This window comes from Salvelinus alpinus, chromosome 15, assembly GCF_045679555.1.
Source record: "Salvelinus alpinus chromosome 15, SLU_Salpinus.1, whole genome shotgun sequence".
In the NCBI taxonomy this organism is placed as follows: domain Eukaryota; kingdom Metazoa; phylum Chordata; class Actinopteri; order Salmoniformes; family Salmonidae; genus Salvelinus; species Salvelinus alpinus.
In genome coordinates this window covers 23285949-23305490 of record NC_092100.1, presented here as the reverse complement: position 1 = coordinate 23305490, position 19542 = coordinate 23285949, and the positions used below count along the sequence as shown (strand labels likewise).

The following is a 19542-nucleotide window of genomic DNA, read 5'->3' as shown; positions in this document are numbered from 1 at the left end:
TAATCAGAGCCCTTACTCAAGGTGTGTGTTATTGCTTTGACTGGCTACTCCTGGTGTGTTTTGACTTAATTTGGCTTAATTAGACTAAGACTTTATCTAACTCAGTTTTGTAGCAGTCTCCTGGTGTGTTTTGGCTGATTAGTTAGGTGTGTTGAAGTCTCCTGGTGTTTTGCACTAATCAGAATCAGAGTCTTACTCAGGGTTGTTGCAGTCTCTGGAGGTACTCCTGGTGCCTCCTCCACAGGTCCTGGAACAGACACTGTAGTGCCCCCAGGGGCCCCACTCCCCATGGACCGGCCGCAGGTCCAGCTCCTTGTTCACACACTTCCCATGTCTGCAGTGCTGCACAGAGAGACAGTTTAAGTGGTAATATTTCCAATGTATTCTAACGTATTCACGATGGAAAATAAAACTGAAACTTTAATTTCAAACTTGAAAACACATACACACACAGGGGATCCTCTTAAAGAGTGTGACATCATCACTCATCACAATCCCAACCAACACACCCCAGTTCAAGTGTCAACTCAGCTCCGGTTGGTGGAGTTTCCGATTTAGCGCAAGCAGCGATCACAGCTGGGAGTTTTGTCCCTCCTTCCCTAATCCTCTTTTTAAATGTAAGACTATCTCCAAAAAGTAAACAAGAGGATGCTAATCCGGCTATTATTTACCCCAGAGGAATTTTTTTATTTTATTTTTTATTTCACCTTTATTTAACCAGGTAGGCTAGTTGAGAACAAGTTCTCATTTGCAACTGCGACCTGGCCAAGATAAAGCATAGCAGTGTGAACAGACAACACAGAGTTACACATGGAGTAAACAATAAACAAGTCAATAACATGGTAGAAAAAAAGAGAATCTATATACAATGTGTGCAAAAGGCATGAGGTAGGCAATAAATCGAATAATTACAATTTAGCAGATTAACACTGGAGTGATAAATCATCAGATGATCATGTGCAAGAAGAGATACTGGTGTGCAAAAGAGCAGAAAAGTAAATAAATAAAAGCAGTATGGGGGGTGAGGTAGGTAAATTGGGTGGGTAGTTTACAGATGGACTATGTACAGCTGCAGCGATCGGTTAGCTGCTCGGATAGCAGATTTTTAAAGTTGTTGAGGGAGATAAAAGTCTCCAACTTCAGAGATTTTTGCAATTCGTTCCAGTCGCAGGCAGCAGAGAACTGGAAGGAAAGGCGTCCAAATGAGGTTTTAGCTTTAGGGATGATCAGTGAGATACACCTGCTGGAGCGCGTGCTGCGGGTGGGTGTAGCCATCGTGACCAGTGAACTGAGATAAGGCGGCACTTTACCTAGCATAGCCTTGTAGATGACCTGGAGCCAGTGGGTCTGACGACGAACATGTAGCGAGGGCCAGCCGACTAGGGCATACAGGTCGCAGTGGTGGGTCGTTTAAGGTGCTTTAGTAACAAAACGAATGGCACTGTGATAAACTGCATCCAGTTTGCTGAGTAGAGTGTTGGAAGCTATTTTGTAGATGACATCGCCGAAGTCGAGGATCGGTAGGATAGTCAGTTTTACTAGGGTAAGTTTGGCGGCGTGAGTGAAGGAGGCTTTGTTGCGGAATAGAAAGACGATTCTTGATTTGATTTTGGATTGGAGATGTTTGATATGAGTCTGGAAGGAGAGTTTGCAGTCTAGCCAGACACCTAGGTACTTATAGATGTCCACATATTCTAGGTCGGAACCGTCCAGGGTGGTGATGCTAGTCGGGCGTGCGGGTGCAGGCAGCGAACGGTTGAAAAGCATGCATTTGGTTTTACTAGCGTTTAAGAGCAGTTGGAGGCCACGGAAGGAGTGTTGTATGGCATTGAAGCTCGTTTGGAGGTTAGATAGCACAGTGTCCAAGGAAGGGCCGGAAGTATATAGAATGGTGTCGTCTGCGTAGAGGTGGATCAGGGAATCGCCCGCAGCAAGAGCAACATCATTGATGTATACAGAGAAAAGAGTCGGCCCGAGAATTGAACCCTGTGGTACCCCCATAGAGACTGCCAGAGGACCGGACAACATGCCCTCCGATTTGACACACTGAACTCTGTCTGCAAAGTAGTTGGTGAACCAGGCAAGGCAGTCATTAGAAAAACCGAGGCTACTGAGTCTGCCGATAAGAATATGGTGATTGACAGAGTCGAAAGCCTTGGCCAGGTCGATGAAGACGGCTGCACAGTAATGTCTTTTATCGATGGCGGTTATGATATCGTTTAGTACCTTGAGCGTGGCTGAGGTGCACCCGTGACCGGCTCGGAAACCGGATTGCACAGCGGAGAAGGTACGGTGGGATTCGAGATGGTCAGTGATCTGTTTGTTGACTTGGCTTTCGAAGACCTTAGATAGGCAGGGCAGGATGGATATAGGTCTGTAACAGTTTGGGTCCAGGGTGTCTCCCCCTTTGAAGAGGGGGATGACCGCGGCAGCTTTCCAATCCTTGGGGATCTCAGATGATACGAAGGAGAGGTTGAACAGGCTGGTAATAGGGGGTGCGACAATGGCGGCGGACAGTTTCAGAAATAGGGGGTCCAGATTGTCAAGCCCAGCTGATTTGTATGGGTCCAGGTTTTCCAGCTCTTTCAGAACATCTGCTATCTGGATTTGGGTAAAGGAGAAGCTGGGGAGGCTTGGGCGATTAGCAGCGGGGGGATCGGGGCTGTTGGCCAAGGTTGGAGTCGCCAGGAGGAAGGCATGGCCAGCCATTGAGAAATGCTTGTTGAAGTCTTCGATTATGTCATGTTTTGTCTTTGATCATCATGTCTTGTCCCTGTGCTTCCCTCTGCTGGTCTTATTAGGTTCTTTCCCTCTTTCTATCCCTCTCTCTCCTCCTCCCTCTCTCCCTCTCCCGCTCTCTCTCTCTCTATCGTTCCGTTCCTGCTCCCAGCTGTTTCTCATTCTCCTAACGACCTCATTTACTCTTTCACACCTGTCCCCTATTTTGCCCTCTGATTAGAGTCCCTATTTCTCCCTCTGTTTTCCGCTTCTGTCCTTGTCGGATTCTTGTTTGATGTTTGCTGTTCTGTGTCCTTGTTCCGCCCTGTCGTGTTTTTGCCTTCTTCAGATGCTGCGTGTGAGCAGGTGTCTATGTCAGCTACGGCCTGTGCCTTCCTGAAGCGACCTGCAGTCTGTGGTCGCGTCTCCAGTCGTTCCTCTCTACTGACGAGAGGATTTCAGTTTCCTGTTTTGGATTTACCTTTGATAATATCCAGGAGAATCATTGTTTGTTTAATACTGGAATAAAGACTCTGTTTCTATTACGTCGCTTTTGGGTCCTCATTCACCAGCATAACAGAAGAATCCGACCAAGAATGGACCCAGCGACTACGGATTCTCGCAACACTGCCGTCGAGATCCAGGGAGCAATGCTCGGCAGACACGAGCAGGAATTGTCTGCTGCTCGTCATGCCGTTGAGACCCTGGCCGCTCACGTCTCCGATCTCTCAGGACAGTTTCAGAGTCTTCGTCTCGTGCCACCAGCTACTTCCTGGTCTTCCGAGTCTCCGGAACCTAGGGTTAATAACCCACCATGTTACTCTGGGCAGCCCACTGAGTGTCGCTCCTTTCTCACCCAGTGTGATTTGTGTTCTCTCTCCAGCCCAACACATACTCAAGAGAGAGAGCTCGGATCGCTTACGTCATATCACTCCTTACTGGTCGGGCTCGGGAGTGGGGCACAGCTATCTGGGAGGAAAGGGCTGAGTGTTCTAACGTTTATCAGAACTTTAAAGAGGAGATGATACGGGTTTTTGATCGTTCAGTTTTTGGGAAGGAGGCTTCCAGGGCCCTGGCTTCCCTATGTCAAGGTGATCGATCCATAACGGATTACTCTATAGAGTTTCGCACTCTTGCTGCATCCAGTGACTGGAACGAGCCGGCGTTGCTCGCTCGTTTTCTGGAGGGACTCCACGCTGAGGTTAAGGATGAGATTCTCTCCCGGGAGGTTCCTTCCAGCGTGGACTCTTTGATTGCACTCGCCATCCGCATAGAACGACGGGTAGATCTTCGTCACCGAGCTCGTGGAAGAGAGCTCGCGTTAACGGTGTTTCCCCTCTCCGCATCTCAACCATCTCCTCCCATCGGCTCAGAGACTGAGCCCATGCAGCTGGGAGGTATTCGCATCTCGACTAAGGAGAGGGAACGGAGAATCACCAACCGCCTTTGCCTCTATTGCGGTTCTGCTGGACATTTTGTCATGTCATGTCCAGTAAAAGCCAGAGCTCATCAGTAAGCGGAGGGCTACTGGTGAGCGCTACTACTCAGGTCTCTCCATCAAGATCCTGTACTACCTTGTCGGTCCATCTACGCTGGACCGGTTCGGCTGCTTCCTGCAGTGCCTTGATAGACTCTGGGGCTGAGGGTTGTTTTATGGACGAAGCATGGGCTCGGAAACATGACATTCCTCTCAGACAGTTAGGGAAGCCCACGCCCATGTTCGCCTTAGATGGTAGTCCTCTCCCCAGTATCAGATGTGAGACACTACCTTTAACCCTCACAGTATCTGGTAACCACAGTGAGACCATTTCCTTTTTGATTTTTCGTTCACCTTTTACACCTGTTGTTTTGGGTCATCCCTGGCTAGTATGTCATAATCCTTCTATTAATTGGTCTAGTAATTCTATCCTATCCTGGAACGTTTCTTGTCATGTGAAGTGTTTAATGTCTGCTATCCCTCCTGTTTCTTCTGTCCCCTCTACTCAGGAGGAACCTGGTGATTTGACAGGAGTGCCGGAGGAATATCATGATCTACGCACGGTCTTCAGTCGGTCCAGAGCCAACTCTCTTCCTCCTCACCGGTCGTATGATTGTTGTATTGATCTCCTTCCGGGGACCACTCCCCCTCGGGGTAGACTATACTCTCTGTCGGCTCCCGAACGTAAGGCTCTCGAGGATTATCTGTCTGTTTCTCTCGACGCCGGTACCGTGGTGCCTTCTTCCTCTCCCGCCGGAGCGGGGTTTTTCTTTGTTAAGAAGAAGGACGGTACTCTGCGCCCCTGCGTGGATTATCGAGGGCTGAATGACATAACGGTTAAGAATCGTTATCCGCTTCCCCTTATGTCGTCAGCCTTCGAGATTCTGCAGGGAGCCAGGTTTTTTACTAAGTTGGACCTTCGTAACGCTTACCATCTCGTACGCATCAGAGAGGGGGACGAGTGGAAAACGGCGTTTAACACTCCGTTAGGGCATTTTGAATACCGGGTTCTGCCGTTCGGTCTCGCTAATGCTCCAGCTGTCTTTCAGGCATTAGTTAATGATGTACTGAGAGACATGCTGAACATCTTTGTTTTCGTTTACCTTGACGATATCCTGATTTTTTCACCGTCACTCGAGATTCATGTTCAGCACGTTCGACGTGTACTCCAGCGCCTTTTAGAGAATTGTCTCTACGTGAAGGCTGAGAAGTGCGCCTTTCATGTCTCCTCTGTCACATTTCTCGGTTCTGTTATTTCCGCTGAAGGCATTCAGATGGATCCCGCTAAGGTCCAGGCTGTCAGCGATTGGCCCGTTCCTAAGTCACGTGTCGAGTTGCAGCGCTTTCTCGGTTTCGCTAATTTCTATCGGCGTTTCATTCGTAATTTCGGTCAAGTGGCTGCCCCTCTCACAGCTCTGACTTCTGTCAAGACTTGCTTTAAGTGGTCCGGTTCCGCCCAGGGAGCTTTTGATCTCCTCAAGAAGCGTTTTACATCCGCCCCTATCCTTGTTACTCCTGACGTCACTAAACAATTCATTGTCGAGGTTGACGCTTCAGAGGTGGGCGTGGGAGCCATTCTGTCCCAGCGCTTCCAGTCTGACGATAAGGTCCATCCTTGCGCTTACTTTTCTCATCGCCTGTCGCCATCGGAACGCAACTATGATGTGGGTAACCGCGAACTGCTCGCCATCCGCTTAGCCATAGGCGAATGGCGACAGTGGTTGGAGGGGGCGACCGTCCCTTTTGTCGTTTGGACTGACCATAAGAACCTTGAGTACATCCGTTCTGCCAAACGACTTAATGCACGTCAAGCTCGTTGGGCGTTGTTTTTCGCTCGTTTCGAGTTCGTGATTTCCTATCGCCCGGGAAATAAGAACACCAAGCCTGATGCCTTATCCCGTCTCTTTAGTTCTTCTGTGGCTTCTACCGACCCCGAGGGGATTCTCCCTGAAGGGCGTGTTGTCGGGTTGACTGTCTGGGGAATTGAGAGACAGGTAAAGCAAGCACTCACTCACACTGCGTCGCCGCGCGCTTGTCCTAGTAACCTTCTGTTCGTTCCTGTCTCTACTCGTCTGGCTGTTCTTCAGTGGGCTCATTCTGCCAAGTTAGCTGGCCACCCCGGCGTTCGGGGTACGCTTGCTTCTATTCGCCAGCGGTTTTGGTGGCCTACTCAGGAGCGGGACACGCGCCGTTTCGTGGCTGCTTGTTCGGACTGCGCGCAGACTAAGTCAGGTAACTCTCCTCCTGCCGGTCGTCTCAGACCGCTTCCCATTCCTTCTCGACCTTGGTCTCACATCGCCTTAGACTTTATTACCGGTCTGCCTTCGTCTGCGGGGAAGACTGTGATTCTTACGGTTATCGATAGGTTCTCTAAGGCGGCACATTTCATTCCCCTCGCTAAGCTTCCTTCCGCTAAGGAGACGGCACAAATCATCATTGAGAATGTGTTCAGAATTCATGGTCTCCCGTTAGACGCCGTTTCAGACAGAGGCCCGCAATTCACGTCACAGTTTTGGAGGGAGTTCTGTCGTTTGATTGGTGCTTCCGTCAGTCTCTCTTCCGGGTTTCATCCCCAGTCTAACGGTCAAGCAGAAAGGGCCAATCAGTCGATTGGTCGCATATTACGCAGCCTTTCGTTTCGAAACCCTGCGTCTTGGGCAGAACAGCTCCCCTGGGCTGAGTACGCTCACAACTCGCTTCCTTCGTCTGCTACCGGGCTATCTCCATTTCAGAGTAGTCTTGGGTACCAGCCTCCTCTGTTCTCGTCCCAGCTCGCCGAGTCCAGCGTTCCCTCCGCTCAGGCTTTTGTCCAACGTTGTGAGCGCACCTGGAGGAGGGTCAGGTCTGCACTTTGCCGTTACAGGGCGCAGACTGTGAGAGCCGCCAATAAACGTAGGATTAAGAGTCCTAGGTATTGTCGCGGTCAGAGAGTGTGGCTTTCCACTCGTAACCTTCCCCTTACGACAGCTTCTCGCAAGTTGACTCCGCGGTTCATTGGTCCGTTCCGTGTCTCTCAGGTTGTCAATCCTGTCGCTGTGCGACTGCTTCTTCCGCGACATCTTCGTCGCGTCCACCCTGTCTTCCATGTCTCTTGTGTCAAGCCTTTTCTTCGCGCCCCCGTTCGTCTTCCCCCCCCCCCCCCCCGTCCTTGTCGAGGGCGCACCTATTTACAAGGTACGGAAGATCATGGACATGCGTTCTCGGGGACGTGGTCACCAGTACTTAGTGGATTGGGAGGGTTACGGTCCTGAGGAGAGGAGTTGGGTTCCATCTCGGGACGTGCTGGACCGTTCGTTGATTGATGATTTCCTTCGTTGCCGCCAGGGTTCCTCCTCGAGTGCGCCAGGAGGCGCTCGGTGAGTGGGGGGGGTACTGTCATGTTTTGTCTTTGATCATCATGTCTTGTCCCTGTGCTTCCCTCTGCTGGTCTTATTAGGTTCTTTCCCTCTTTCTATCCCTCTCTCTCCTCCTCCCTCTCTCCCTCTCCCGCTCTCTCTCTCTCTATCGTTCCGTTCCTGCTCCCAGCTGTTTCTCATTCTCCTAACGACCTCATTTACTCTTTCACACCTGTCCCCTATTTTGCCCTCTGATTAGAGTCCCTATTTCTCCCTCTGTTTTCCGCTTCTGTCCTTGTCGGATTCTTGTTTGATGTTTGCTGTTCTGTGTCCTTGTTCCGCCCTGTCGTGTTTTTGCCTTCTTCAGATGCTGCGTGTGAGCAGGTGTCTATGTCAGCTACGGCCTGTGCCTTCCTGAAGCGACCTGCAGTCTGTGGTCGCGTCTCCAGTCGTTCCTCTCTACTGACGAGAGGATTTCAGTTTCCTGTTTTGGATTTACCTTTGATAATATCCAGGAGAATCATTGTTTGTTTAATACTGGAATAAAGACTCTGTTTCTATTACGTCGCTTTTGGGTCCTCATTCACCAGCATAACAGATTATCACGGATTTATCGGTGGTGACCGTGTTACCTAGCCTCAGTGCAGTGGGCAGCTGGGAGGAGGTGCTCTTGTTCTCCATGGACTTTACAGTATCCCAGAACTTTTTGGAGTTAGAGCTACAGGATGCGAATTTCTGCTTGAAAAAGCTGGCCTTTGCTTTCCTGACTGACTGCGTGTATTGGTTCCTGACTTCCCTGAACAGTTGCATATCGCGGGGGCTCTTCGATGCTATTGCAGTTCGCCACAGGATGTTTTTGTGCTGGTCGAGGGCAGTCAGGTCTGGAGTGAACCAAGGGCTATATCTGTTCTTGGTTCTGCATTTTTTGAACGGAGCATGCTTGTCTAATATGGTGAGGAAGTAACATTTAAAGAATGACCAGGCATCCTCAACTGACGGGATGAGGTCAATATCCTTCCAGGGTACCCGGGCCAGGTCGATTAGAAAGGCCTGCTCGCAGAAGTGTTTTAGGGAGCGTTTGACAGTGATGAGGGGTGGTCGTTTGACCGCGGACCCGTGGCGGATACAGGCAATGAGGCAGTGATCGCTGAGATCTTGATTGAAGACAGCAGAGGTGTATTTGGAGGGCAGGTTGGTCAGGATAATGTCTATTAGGGTGCCCATGTTTACGGATTTAGGGTTGTACCTGGTGGGTTCCTTGATGATTTGTGTGAGATTGAGGGCATCAAGCTTGGATTGTAGGACTGCCGGGGTGTTAAGCATATCCCAGTTTAGGTCACCTAACAGAACAAACTCTGAAGCTAGATGGGGAGCGATCAATTCACAGATGGTGTCCAGGGCACAGCTGGGAGCTTTAATTTTTAAAATTAGAAGTTCGAACTGTTTGGGCATAGACCTGGAAAGTATGACAGAACTTTGCAGGCTATCTCTGCAGTAGATTGCAACTCCTCCCCCTTTGGCAGTTCTATCTTGACGGAAAGTGTTATAGTTGGGTATGGAAATCTCAGAATTTTTGGTGGCCTTCCTAAGCCAGGATTCGGACACGGCAAGGACATCAGTATTGGCAGAGTGTGCTAAAGCGGTGAGTAAGGCAAACTTAGGGAGGAGGCTTCTGATGTTGACATGCATGAGGCCAAGGCTTTTTCGATCACAGAAGTCAACAAATGAGGGTGACTGGGGACATGCAGGGCCTGGGTTTACCTCCACATCACCCGAGGAACAGAGGAGTAGTAGGATGAGGGTGCGGCTAAAGGCTATCAAAACTGGTCGCCTAGAGCGTTGGGGACAAAGAATAAAAGGAGCAGATTTATGGGCGTGGTAGAATAGATTTTGGGCATAATGTGCAGACAGGGGTATGGAGGGGCGCGGGTACAGCGGAGGCAAGCCCAGGCACTGGGTGATGATAAGAGAGGTTGTATCTCTGGACATGCTGGTCTCAATGGGTGAGGTCACCGCATGTGTGGGGGGTGGGACAAAGGGGGTATCAGAGGTACGGAGAGTGGAACTACAGGGTCCATTGCAAACCAAAACAATGATAATGAAAACTAGCCTGAACAACAGTATGCAAGGCATATTGATATTTGAGAGAGACATACAATAAGGCATAAAGTGATTGCAGGTCTTGATTGGGAGAGCTAGCTAAAACAACAGGTAAGATAACAGCAGCAATAACAGGGTGCTAGTCTAACACAGCAACAACAGGTAAAAATGGCGACGACTAGGCAGAGAGGGTCGGATTAACTACACACAGATCCTGAGTTAAAGCACAGAGCCGACAGATAAAACACAAATAAACAGAATGGAGTACCGTGAATTAATGGACAGTCAAGCATGCATCAGCTATGTAGCCAAGTGATCATAGTGTCCAGGGGGCAGCCGTAGATGGAGCAGGGAGGCCTCCACTAAGCTAGCACGCGGCGTTTAAAGTTAGTAGCCCGGGGGGTGGTCTGCTCAGACGGAGGGGGTCTGCTCAGACGTGGTCGTGTCGACAGAGAATCCAGAGAATCCAAGCCGAATGGCGAAAGAGAGGTTGTGAATTGTAGAATTGTGTTTGCTAACTGGTGCTAGCTTCGTGGCAGTGGCGCTAACTGCGCTAGCTGCAAGCTAGCTGTGAGGATCAGAAGTAGTGGCTTAGGGATTACGGCAGGAATCCGGCGTTGTTGTCGAGAGACAGTCCGATGCTGGTAAATTGGTGAGTAATATCCAGGCTAATAACAGGGCTGGTGTCTGTGCAGAAGGTAAAAGCTATTAGCAGCGGCAAAAAAAATGGCTAAATTAGCTTGTAGCTGATTTAGACCAGTTGTGATGGATTGGCAGGGCTCTGTGTCGGCAAAAAAAAGGTCCAGTCCAATTGGCAAAAGAGGTATTGTAGCCCAAGAATTCGCTGGTAGACCTCTTCGGCTAGCCGGCAGATGGGCCTAGCTCGAGGCTAGCTCAAGGCTAACTGGTGCTTGCTTCGGGACAGAGGTGTTAGCCAGTAGTAGCCACTCGGTTGCAGCTAGCTAGCTGTGATAATACGGTGTAATTGTCCAGAGCTTGCGTCAGGAATCCGGTGATGTGGTAGAGAAAAAGCAGTCCTATATGCTCTGGGTTGATATCGCGCTTGCAGACTGGCAGGTATTGGCCCGGTATTGAAGCTGGCTGTGTCCGAGTTAAGGGCGAAGACCGCAGCAGTGGCTAACTGACTACTAGCTAGTAGCTAGTTATCTGGCTAGCTTCAGATTGGGGTTACGGTTCTAAAGTATAAAAAAAATAGCAGGTCCGTACCACATTGGGTGAGGCGGAATGTAGGAATGTATATTCAGTTCCTAGATGGAAAGTGAAATTAAAATATATACGAAATGTATACGAAAAATACGAATACTATTTACACGGGACAGACAGGACAAAGACACATCCGACTGCTACGCCATCTAGCTACGCCATCTAGCCATCTAGCCATCTACGCCAATGCTTCCAAGTTCCCCATGCAGCTGTAGGGATAGGGTCTGTTGGGCCCCAGCCCCGGACCAACGACTAGCCTACTGCATGGGGAGGGATGAAGGAAGAGGAGGAGATAATGGGATGACAGTGCCAGTTAGAGGAACCAGAGCCAATACATCTTCAAATACGTTTGGCTGTTTCCTCTCAATGAGCTAAGCTAGGTCCTCTCCTGTTGAATTCCTGCTCTGCTGGTGTCCCTCTTGTGTGGACAGCTAGTTATTCCGCCAAACTATGTAAGTGGGCACTCCAAATGGCACCCTATTCCCTTTAGTTCCCATAGGGCTCTGGTCAATAGTAGTGCACTATGTAGGGAATAGGGTGTCATTTAAGATGCCGCCTGAGCCTGTGATGACTAGGGCATTCTTTCATCAGCAGAGCTGGATCTTGAAAGTGACCCTATGGACCAATCTCAGAGGAAAGAGCTGCTTAATGAAAAGCATAGGGGAGGAAGAAACAGTCATCGGGTTTATCACACTACATTGCCATATATATGTTATCCATTCACGCTGATTCATAAGCTTTTTCAGATGAGCTAAGTGTGCATGAAGACAGTGTGGTATGAACGGAAGACACTCTGCATGTTACTGCCTAGGTATAGGACTTACCAACCAACCCCTGCCAAGAAGTGGTAGACCTAACAATGCTTTCATAAAGCAGGCATGGCAGACTATTTAGCTCTGTCTGTGTAACCAAATCTCTGCCTCCATGGAGAAGATAGCAGGAGGGTCCTTTTCAGAGAAAGAATGCGGGACAAGACGGCGTCTGTCTGGGTGCACAGCGGCAGGCAGGCAGCCCGTCGTCCGGGCACACGGACACGGGAAGCGGTGGCACGGTGGTGATAAAAGAAACCCTAGAGTTGTGATAACAGGATAACACAGCTCATTACTGGCTTGAAATCAGCAGAACTTTGCCTTTCTCCCCATTCAGACAGAAACCATGTGACCAAACCGCAGCACACTGGGCACACTCAGAAAGGAGGCTGTTACGCTGCTTTTATTGTACATGTCTTAACTATCTTCAGTGGTATGTAATATGTATGGATGCAGTTCCATCTGCATGTTCAGCCGTCACGCAGAAGGCCAAGTCTTTGCAATCTCCATTTTCCACTCAACTGTATTGGTATTTTTTAGGATCTCCATTAGCTGTTCCTGTGTTCCACACAAAACATGAAACATGACATAATACAGAACATTAATAGACAAGAACAGCTCAAGGACAGAACTACGTACATTTAAAATGTCACACATAGCCTACATATCAGCACATACTGTACACACAAAATATCTACGTCAAATAGGGGAGAGGCGTTGTGCCGTGAGGTGTTGCTTTATCTGTTTTTTTAAACCAGGTTTGCTGTTCACCTGAGCAATCGTACGTTTTCTTAAATTGAATTGTTTTCTTGAATTTGGGGACTGTGAAAAGACCCCTGGTGGCATGTCTGGGTGGGGTAATTGTGTGTGTCAGAGTTGTGTGTAAGTTGACTATGCAAACAATTTGGAATTGAACACAATATTTCTTATAAAAAGAAGAAGTAATGCAGTCAGTTTCTCCTCAACTTTTAGCCAAGAGAGACTGGCATGCATAGTATTGATATTAGCCCCCTGATTATCGTGAAGAGCAATATGTGCCGCTCTGTTCTGGGCCAGCTGCAGTTTTTCTAGGTCTTTCTTTGCAGCACTTGACAATATGACTGGGCAATAATCAAGATAAGATAAAACTAGAGCCTGCAGGACTTTGTGTAGTGTGGTGTCAAAAAACAGAGCATCTCTTTATAATAGACAGACCTCTGCCCATATTTACAACCATTGAATCAATATGTTTTGATCATGACAGTTTACAATCCAAGGTAACACCAAGTAATTTAGTCTCCTCAACTTGCTCAACAGTCACATTATTCATTATGAGATTCAGCTGAGGTCTAGAACTTAGGGAATGATTGTACAAAATACAATGCTCTTAGTTTTAGAGCACCAGTTTATTACTGGCCACCCATTCTAAAACTGACCGCAACTCTTTGTTGAGGGTTGCAGTGACTTCTCTAGCTGTGGTTGCAGAAGCGTATAGGGTTGAATGATCAGCATACATAGACACACAGGCTTTGTTTAATGCCAGTGGCAGATCATTAGTACAAATAGAAAAGAGTAGAGGGCCAAGAAAGCTGTCCTGCGGTACACCACACTTTACATGTTTAACATTAGAGAAGCTTCCATTAAAGAAAACCCTCTGAGTTCTATTAGATAGATAGCTCTGAATCCACAGTATGGCAGAAGTTGAAAAGCCATAACACGTATGTTTTTTCAACAACAGGTTATGGTCAATAATATCAAAGGCTGCACTGAAATCTAACAGTAAAGCTCCCACAATCTTCTTAATGTCTTTCAACCAATCATCAGTAATTTGTGTCAGTGCAGTACACGTTGAGTGCCCTTCTCTTTAATCATGCTGAAAGTCTGTTGTTCATTTGTTTACAAAGAAATAGCATTGTATCTGGTCAAACACAATGTTTTTCAAAAGTCTGCTAAGAGTCGGCAGCAATCTGATTACTGGTTCTAACAGCCGACCAAAGGGTGTTTTACCATTCTTGGGTAGCAGAATGACTTTAGCTTCCCTCCAGGTCTGAGGACAAACATTATTCTCCAGACTCAGATTAAACATATGACAAATTGGAGTGACAATATAGCCACTACCATTCTCAGTAGCTTTCCATCTAATTTGTCAATACAAGGTGGTACTGACAACACCTCACCCACACCAACTTTACAGAATTCAAAATGACATGGCTTTCTTTCATAATTAGGTATTTTATGCAATAATATGACAGCTCACAGTTTGTTGTTGGTATTTCATGCCTAAGTTTGCCTATGTTGCCAATTAAATAGTGATTGGCAAAATTTAAAGACTTTGTGATAAATGAGACATCTGATTCAATGAAAGAAGTTGAATTAGTCTTTCTGCCCATCATTTCATTCAAAGCATTCCAAAGCTTTTTTCCATCATACTTTATGTCATTTATCTTGGTTTCATAATATGATTTCTTATTTTTGTTGTTCAGATTAGTCACATAATTTCTAAATTGACAGTAAGTTTGCAGCCAGACTTATTCACCACACCTTTTGCCTCGTCCCTCTCAACCATACAGCGTTCCTTATCAATCCACGGGGCTTTAACAGTTCTAACAGTCAGTTTCTTAATACATGCATGCTTATCAATAACTGAAATAAACAATTTCATAAATGTATCAAGTCCAGCATCTGGATGCTCCTCATTACACGTTAGACCAACAAATATGTTTGGTATCTTCAACATACACTTAGTGTACAAACGAATTAGGAACGGCTTCCTAATATTGAGTTGCACCCCCTTTTGCCCTCAAAACAGCCTCAATTTGCCGGGGCATGACCTCTACAAGGTGTCGAAAGCGTTCCACAGGGTTGCTGGCCCATGTTGACTCCAATGCTTCCCACAGTTGTGTCAAGTTGGTTGGATGTCCTTTGGATGACGGACCATTGTTAATACACATGGGAAACTGTTGAGCATGAAAAACCCAGCAACGATGCAGTTCTTGACACAAACCAGTGCGCCTAGCATCTACTACCATACCCTGTTCAAAGGCACTTAAATATTTTGTCTTGCTCATTCACTCTCTGAATGGAACACATCTCAATTGTCTCAAGGCTTAAAAATCATTATTTAACCTGTCTCCTCCCCTTCATCTACACTGATTTAACAAGTGACATCAATAAGGGATCATAGCTTCACCTGGTCAGTTTATGTCATGATAAGAGCAGGTGTTCCTACTCAGTGTAGGAATCAGTACAGAACATTTTCAGGCCCAGAATTTAGAACTGTCTTTTCTAGAATGGCCACTATATTGTGGTCAGTACATCCAATGGGTATGGATACAGCTTTAAAGCAGAGTTCTGCAGGATTTGTAAACATGTGATCAACACACATGGATGATATAGTTCCTGTACTGTTTGTAAACACCCTGGTAGGTTGATTAATAACCTGAACCAGATTACAGGCACTGGTTACAATGAGCATCTTCCTTTTGAGCGGACAGCTTGATGAAAACCAGTTAATATTCAGGTCACCCAGAAAACTGACCTCTCTGTTAAAGCTGCAATAGGTAACTTTTTGGGGCGACCCGATCAAATTCAAATAGAAATGTGAGTTATAGATCTGTCATTCTCATTGAAAGCAAGTCTAAGAAGCGGTAGATCTGTTCTATGTGTGTTATTTCCATGATGCGTGTCTATTATCCAGATAATGAATGTTAGCACTTAGTGGCCTATAAGCACCCCCAAAAAAGGAGGCTTTAGATGAGGCAGGGGAACGTGCAATCACAACACTTCAACAGCATTAGACATGAGATCCTCTCTAAGCTTTAGAGGAATATGGCTCTGAACATACTGTATACAGCAACACCTCTCCCATAGGCATTCCTGTCTCTTTTGTGAATGTTATATCCCTGTATTCCTACTGCTGTATCATCAAAATAATAAAGTGAGTCTCAGAGATGGACAATATCATTTTAGCAAGTTATTGATTTCATAAACCTTATTTCTAAGGCTACATACAGTGCATTAGGAAAGTGTTCAGACCCCTTGACTTTTTCAACATTTTGTTACGTTACTACCATATTCTAAAATTGAATAAAACATTTTAGTTTATTAATTTACACACAATACCCCATAATGACAAAGCAAAAACAGGTTTTAGACATTTTTGCTCATATATAAAACATAAAAACTGAAATATCACATTTGTATAAGTATTCAGACCCTTTACTTAGTACTTTGTTGAAGCACTGTTGGCAGAGATTACAGCCTCAAATCTTCTTGGGTATGACGCTATAAGCTTGGCACACCTGTATTTTGGGAGTTTCTCCCATTCTTCTCTGCAGATCCTCTCAAGCTCTGTCAGGTTGGATGGGGAGCGTTGCTGAACAGCAATTTTCAGGTCTCTCCAGAGATGTTAGATCGGGTTCAATTCCAGGCTCTGGCTGGGCCACTCAAGGCATTTAGAGACTTGTCCCGAAGCCACTACTGTGTTGTCTTGGCTGTGTACTTAGGGTCGTTGTCCTGTTGGAAGGTGAACCTTCGCCACAGTCTGAGCGCTCTGGAGCAGGTTTTCATCAAGGATCTCTCTGTACTTTGCTCCGTTCATCTTTCCCTTGATCCTGACTAGTCTCCCAGTCACTGCCGCTGAAAAACATCCCCACGGCATGATGCTGCCACCACCATGCTTCACCGTAGGGATGGTGGCAGGTTTCCTCCAGACGTGACACTTGGCATTCAGGCCAAATAGTTCAATCTTGGTTTCATCAGACCAGAGAATCTTGATTATCATGGTCTGAGAGTTCTTCATGTGCCTTTTACTGAGGAGTGACTTACGTCTGGCCACTCTACCATAAAGGCCTGATTGGTGGAGTGTTGCAGAGTTTGTTGTCCTTCGGGAAGGTTCTCACATCTCCACAGAGGAACTCTGGAGCTCTGTCAGAGTGACCAGCATTTTCTTGGTCACCTCCCTGACTGACCAAAGTCCTTCTCCCCCGATTGCTCAGTTTGGCCGGGCGGCCAGCTCTAGGAAGAGTCTTGGTGGTTCCAAACTTCTTAAGACTGATGGAGGCCAATGTGTTCTTGGGGACTTTCAATGTTGCAGAAATGTTTTGGTACCCTTCCCCAGATCTGTGCCTCGACACAATCCTGTCTCAGAGCTCTACGAACAGTTCCTTCGACCTCATGGCTTGGTTTTTGCTCTGACATGCACTGTCAACTGTGGGACCTTATATAGACAGGTGTGTGCCTTTCCAAATCATGTCCAATCAACTGAATTTACTACAGGTGGTCATGGACTCCAATCAAATTGTAGAAACAGCTCAAGGATGATCAATGTAAACAGGATGCACCTGAGCTCAATTTCAAGTCTCATAGCAAATGGTCTGAATACTTATGTAAAATAGGTATTTCTGCTTTATTTTTTTTTACATTTGCAAAAATTTCTAACAACCTGTTTTCTAGATTGAGGATTTAATTTTTAAAAATATATTTTAGAATAAGGTTGTAACATAAAATGTGGAAAAAGAGAACAGGTCTGAACACTTTCCGAATGCACTGTATATTAATATGGGTTATTTTTTTAGCTTTGGTAACTTATCAGAGATAGACATAATATAACAAATAATTTAAAAGCATGTTAAGAACATTGTTTGGCTAATAGTCAGTCAATCAGGCACTTGTGAGTGTCAGTTGGTTTATGTGTGTAATGTGGGGCTAAAGCTACTGACCCGGAAGCTAGGCTCTCTCACTCCTCCCAGTCTGGGCAGGAGGGTGGAGGGTAGAGAATGAGCGGGAGGGTGGAGAATGGGCGGGAGTGTGGAGAATGAGCCTATCGTAGCAGATGTAAGCAATGTCCCCACGCTCTATGGCAGCTTTCATGGCTGGGATAAGTTCTTTCCGCCTCTGGCGCATAGCTTCCGAGTAGTCCTCGTTAAGGAAGATGTTGGTTCATCTCAAGTTCTTTGCTCTCTCCAGAACAGCTATCTTGTCCCTAAACCATAGGAAGTTAACCACTATCGGCCTGGGTCTGTCATCTAGGCTGGTTCCAGGTTTTCCAGACCTGTGGAAGCGTTCCACCTCAATCTTTGTATGATCCATCAGCAGCTTTTCAGTGATATTTTTTAAAAACGTTCTCCTCAGACTCGGCCTAGTTCTCATGTGAAGACTCTATGCCATCCATAACGATGTTATTCCCCCTGGATTTTGTCCCTCTAGTCAGTTTTCCCAGTCATTGTTAATAATGATTCACAGACAGTGCTGATGTCATCACGCGTGGACTTACAGTTTGTTGTCATATTGCTGCATGTCTCAAGACATCCACCTCTCCTTGGGAGAACTGCAAACTGTTCTTAAGGTCCTGGACCTCTGGTCAGATCGTCCATTTTTTTGTTAGCTGAGTCCATCATTATTTGGACAAAGCTCTTGAAGCTATTTTCTTGTTGTTGTAACAACTGCTTATAGAACCCTTTTTGTTTGTTAAAAATATCCTTCACCTGTGACTGAGAAAAACGATCTCTGTTACTCCCACCAGCTTTGGTTTTGGATGTCATGGTAGCATCATAGGCCTCGTCAGAGGAACGTTGAGATTGAGGTGTCCCTGTGTATGCCTATGCATTAATATGCTCTGAGCTAAGCCATGACCTGGGGTGAATACCTGTGGATCTCCCTTCCATACCGCAGACACACACATACGCTCGCACACAGACACACATATCTCTAATCTGGTATGGTTTTCCTGTCCAGGGCTAGTGTAATACACTCTAAAGAGCAATGATGGAGTATAAGGCCTGTACATGATGTCAGGAAGGTGTAAACAGCCCGGGGCCATGAACACACGGTGCTGAGCCAGGCCTTTGGGTTGAGAAAACACTGAACACCAAATACCCCCCCCCCCCCCCCCCTCACACACACACATAGAATATCCCCCTAGTGCCCTCCACCGCCCCCTGTTACAGGATTGTATGGGACAGAGGACGACCACTGCGGTGCTGCTGGGCGGTGAGACCTGAGCAAATGTCAAACACAAGGGGTTGGCTGTCAGATAGGACCAAAGCCCCTGTAAGCCTTTAAGGCATTCCCCTCGCTGCAGGCACTTGATGTTTAATACGTTTTTTTTTGCTTGAAAAGATTATGTGAGTTGAAAAAAAAGAGAAAGATTAAATCAGCCATGTGTGTGGGGTGTGTGGTGTGTGTGTGTATGTAGGAGGGGGGGGGGGTTCTCTGCAGCATCTGGGGCCATGCTTAAGGCATTTGAAGGCCTTGTGAGATAAAATTGCCTAACTGTTGGTTCAATTTGTCATTTTCACACCACACATACACACACACACGTTGTTGCTTAAAACTTCTTCAGGATTGGTGGGTCCACTGCGGGACGGTTGAGCTAATGTAGGCTAATGTAACAAGAACGATTCCCAGGACATAGACATATCTGATATTGGCAGAAAGCTTAAATACTTGTTAATCAAACTGCACTGTCCAATTTACAGTAGGTATTACAGTGAAAGAATACCAAGCTATTGTTTGTTATTGTGTTTCCTTTCAAATGGTACCAAGATACAGTCCGGCGCCGACAGAGATGGCCACCTCGCATCGCGTTCTTAAGAAACTGTGCAGTATTTTGTTTTTTTATGTATTATTTCTTACACTGTTACATACAGCCGGGAGGAACTATTGGATATAAGAGCAACTTCAGCTTACCAACATTGCGACCAGGAATACAACTTTCCCGAAGCGGATCCTCTGTTTGGTCCACCACCCAGGACAATGGATCGGATCCCAGCAGGCGACCCAAAACAACGTGGTCTTCTGTGTGGTCTTCTGGTCAGGCTCCGTAGACGAGCACATCGCCTACCGCTCCCGAGTATACTACTAGCCAATGTCCAGTCTCTTGACAACAAGGTAGACGAAA

General features: G+C 46.7%; 1 protein-coding gene across 1 annotated transcript in view; it reads right to left on the bottom strand.

The window, feature by feature from the left end:
* LOC139539748 (A disintegrin and metalloproteinase with thrombospondin motifs 20-like) overlaps nucleotides 1-19542 on the bottom strand; it is a 156204-nt gene that overhangs the window by 59010 nt on the left and 77652 nt on the right. Inside the window, exon 12 of the mRNA XM_071342989.1 lies at nucleotides 197-342. Coding sequence (XP_071199090.1) covers nucleotides 197-342 — 146 coding nt within the window. The remainder of the gene's footprint in view (nucleotides 1-196; nucleotides 343-19542) is intronic.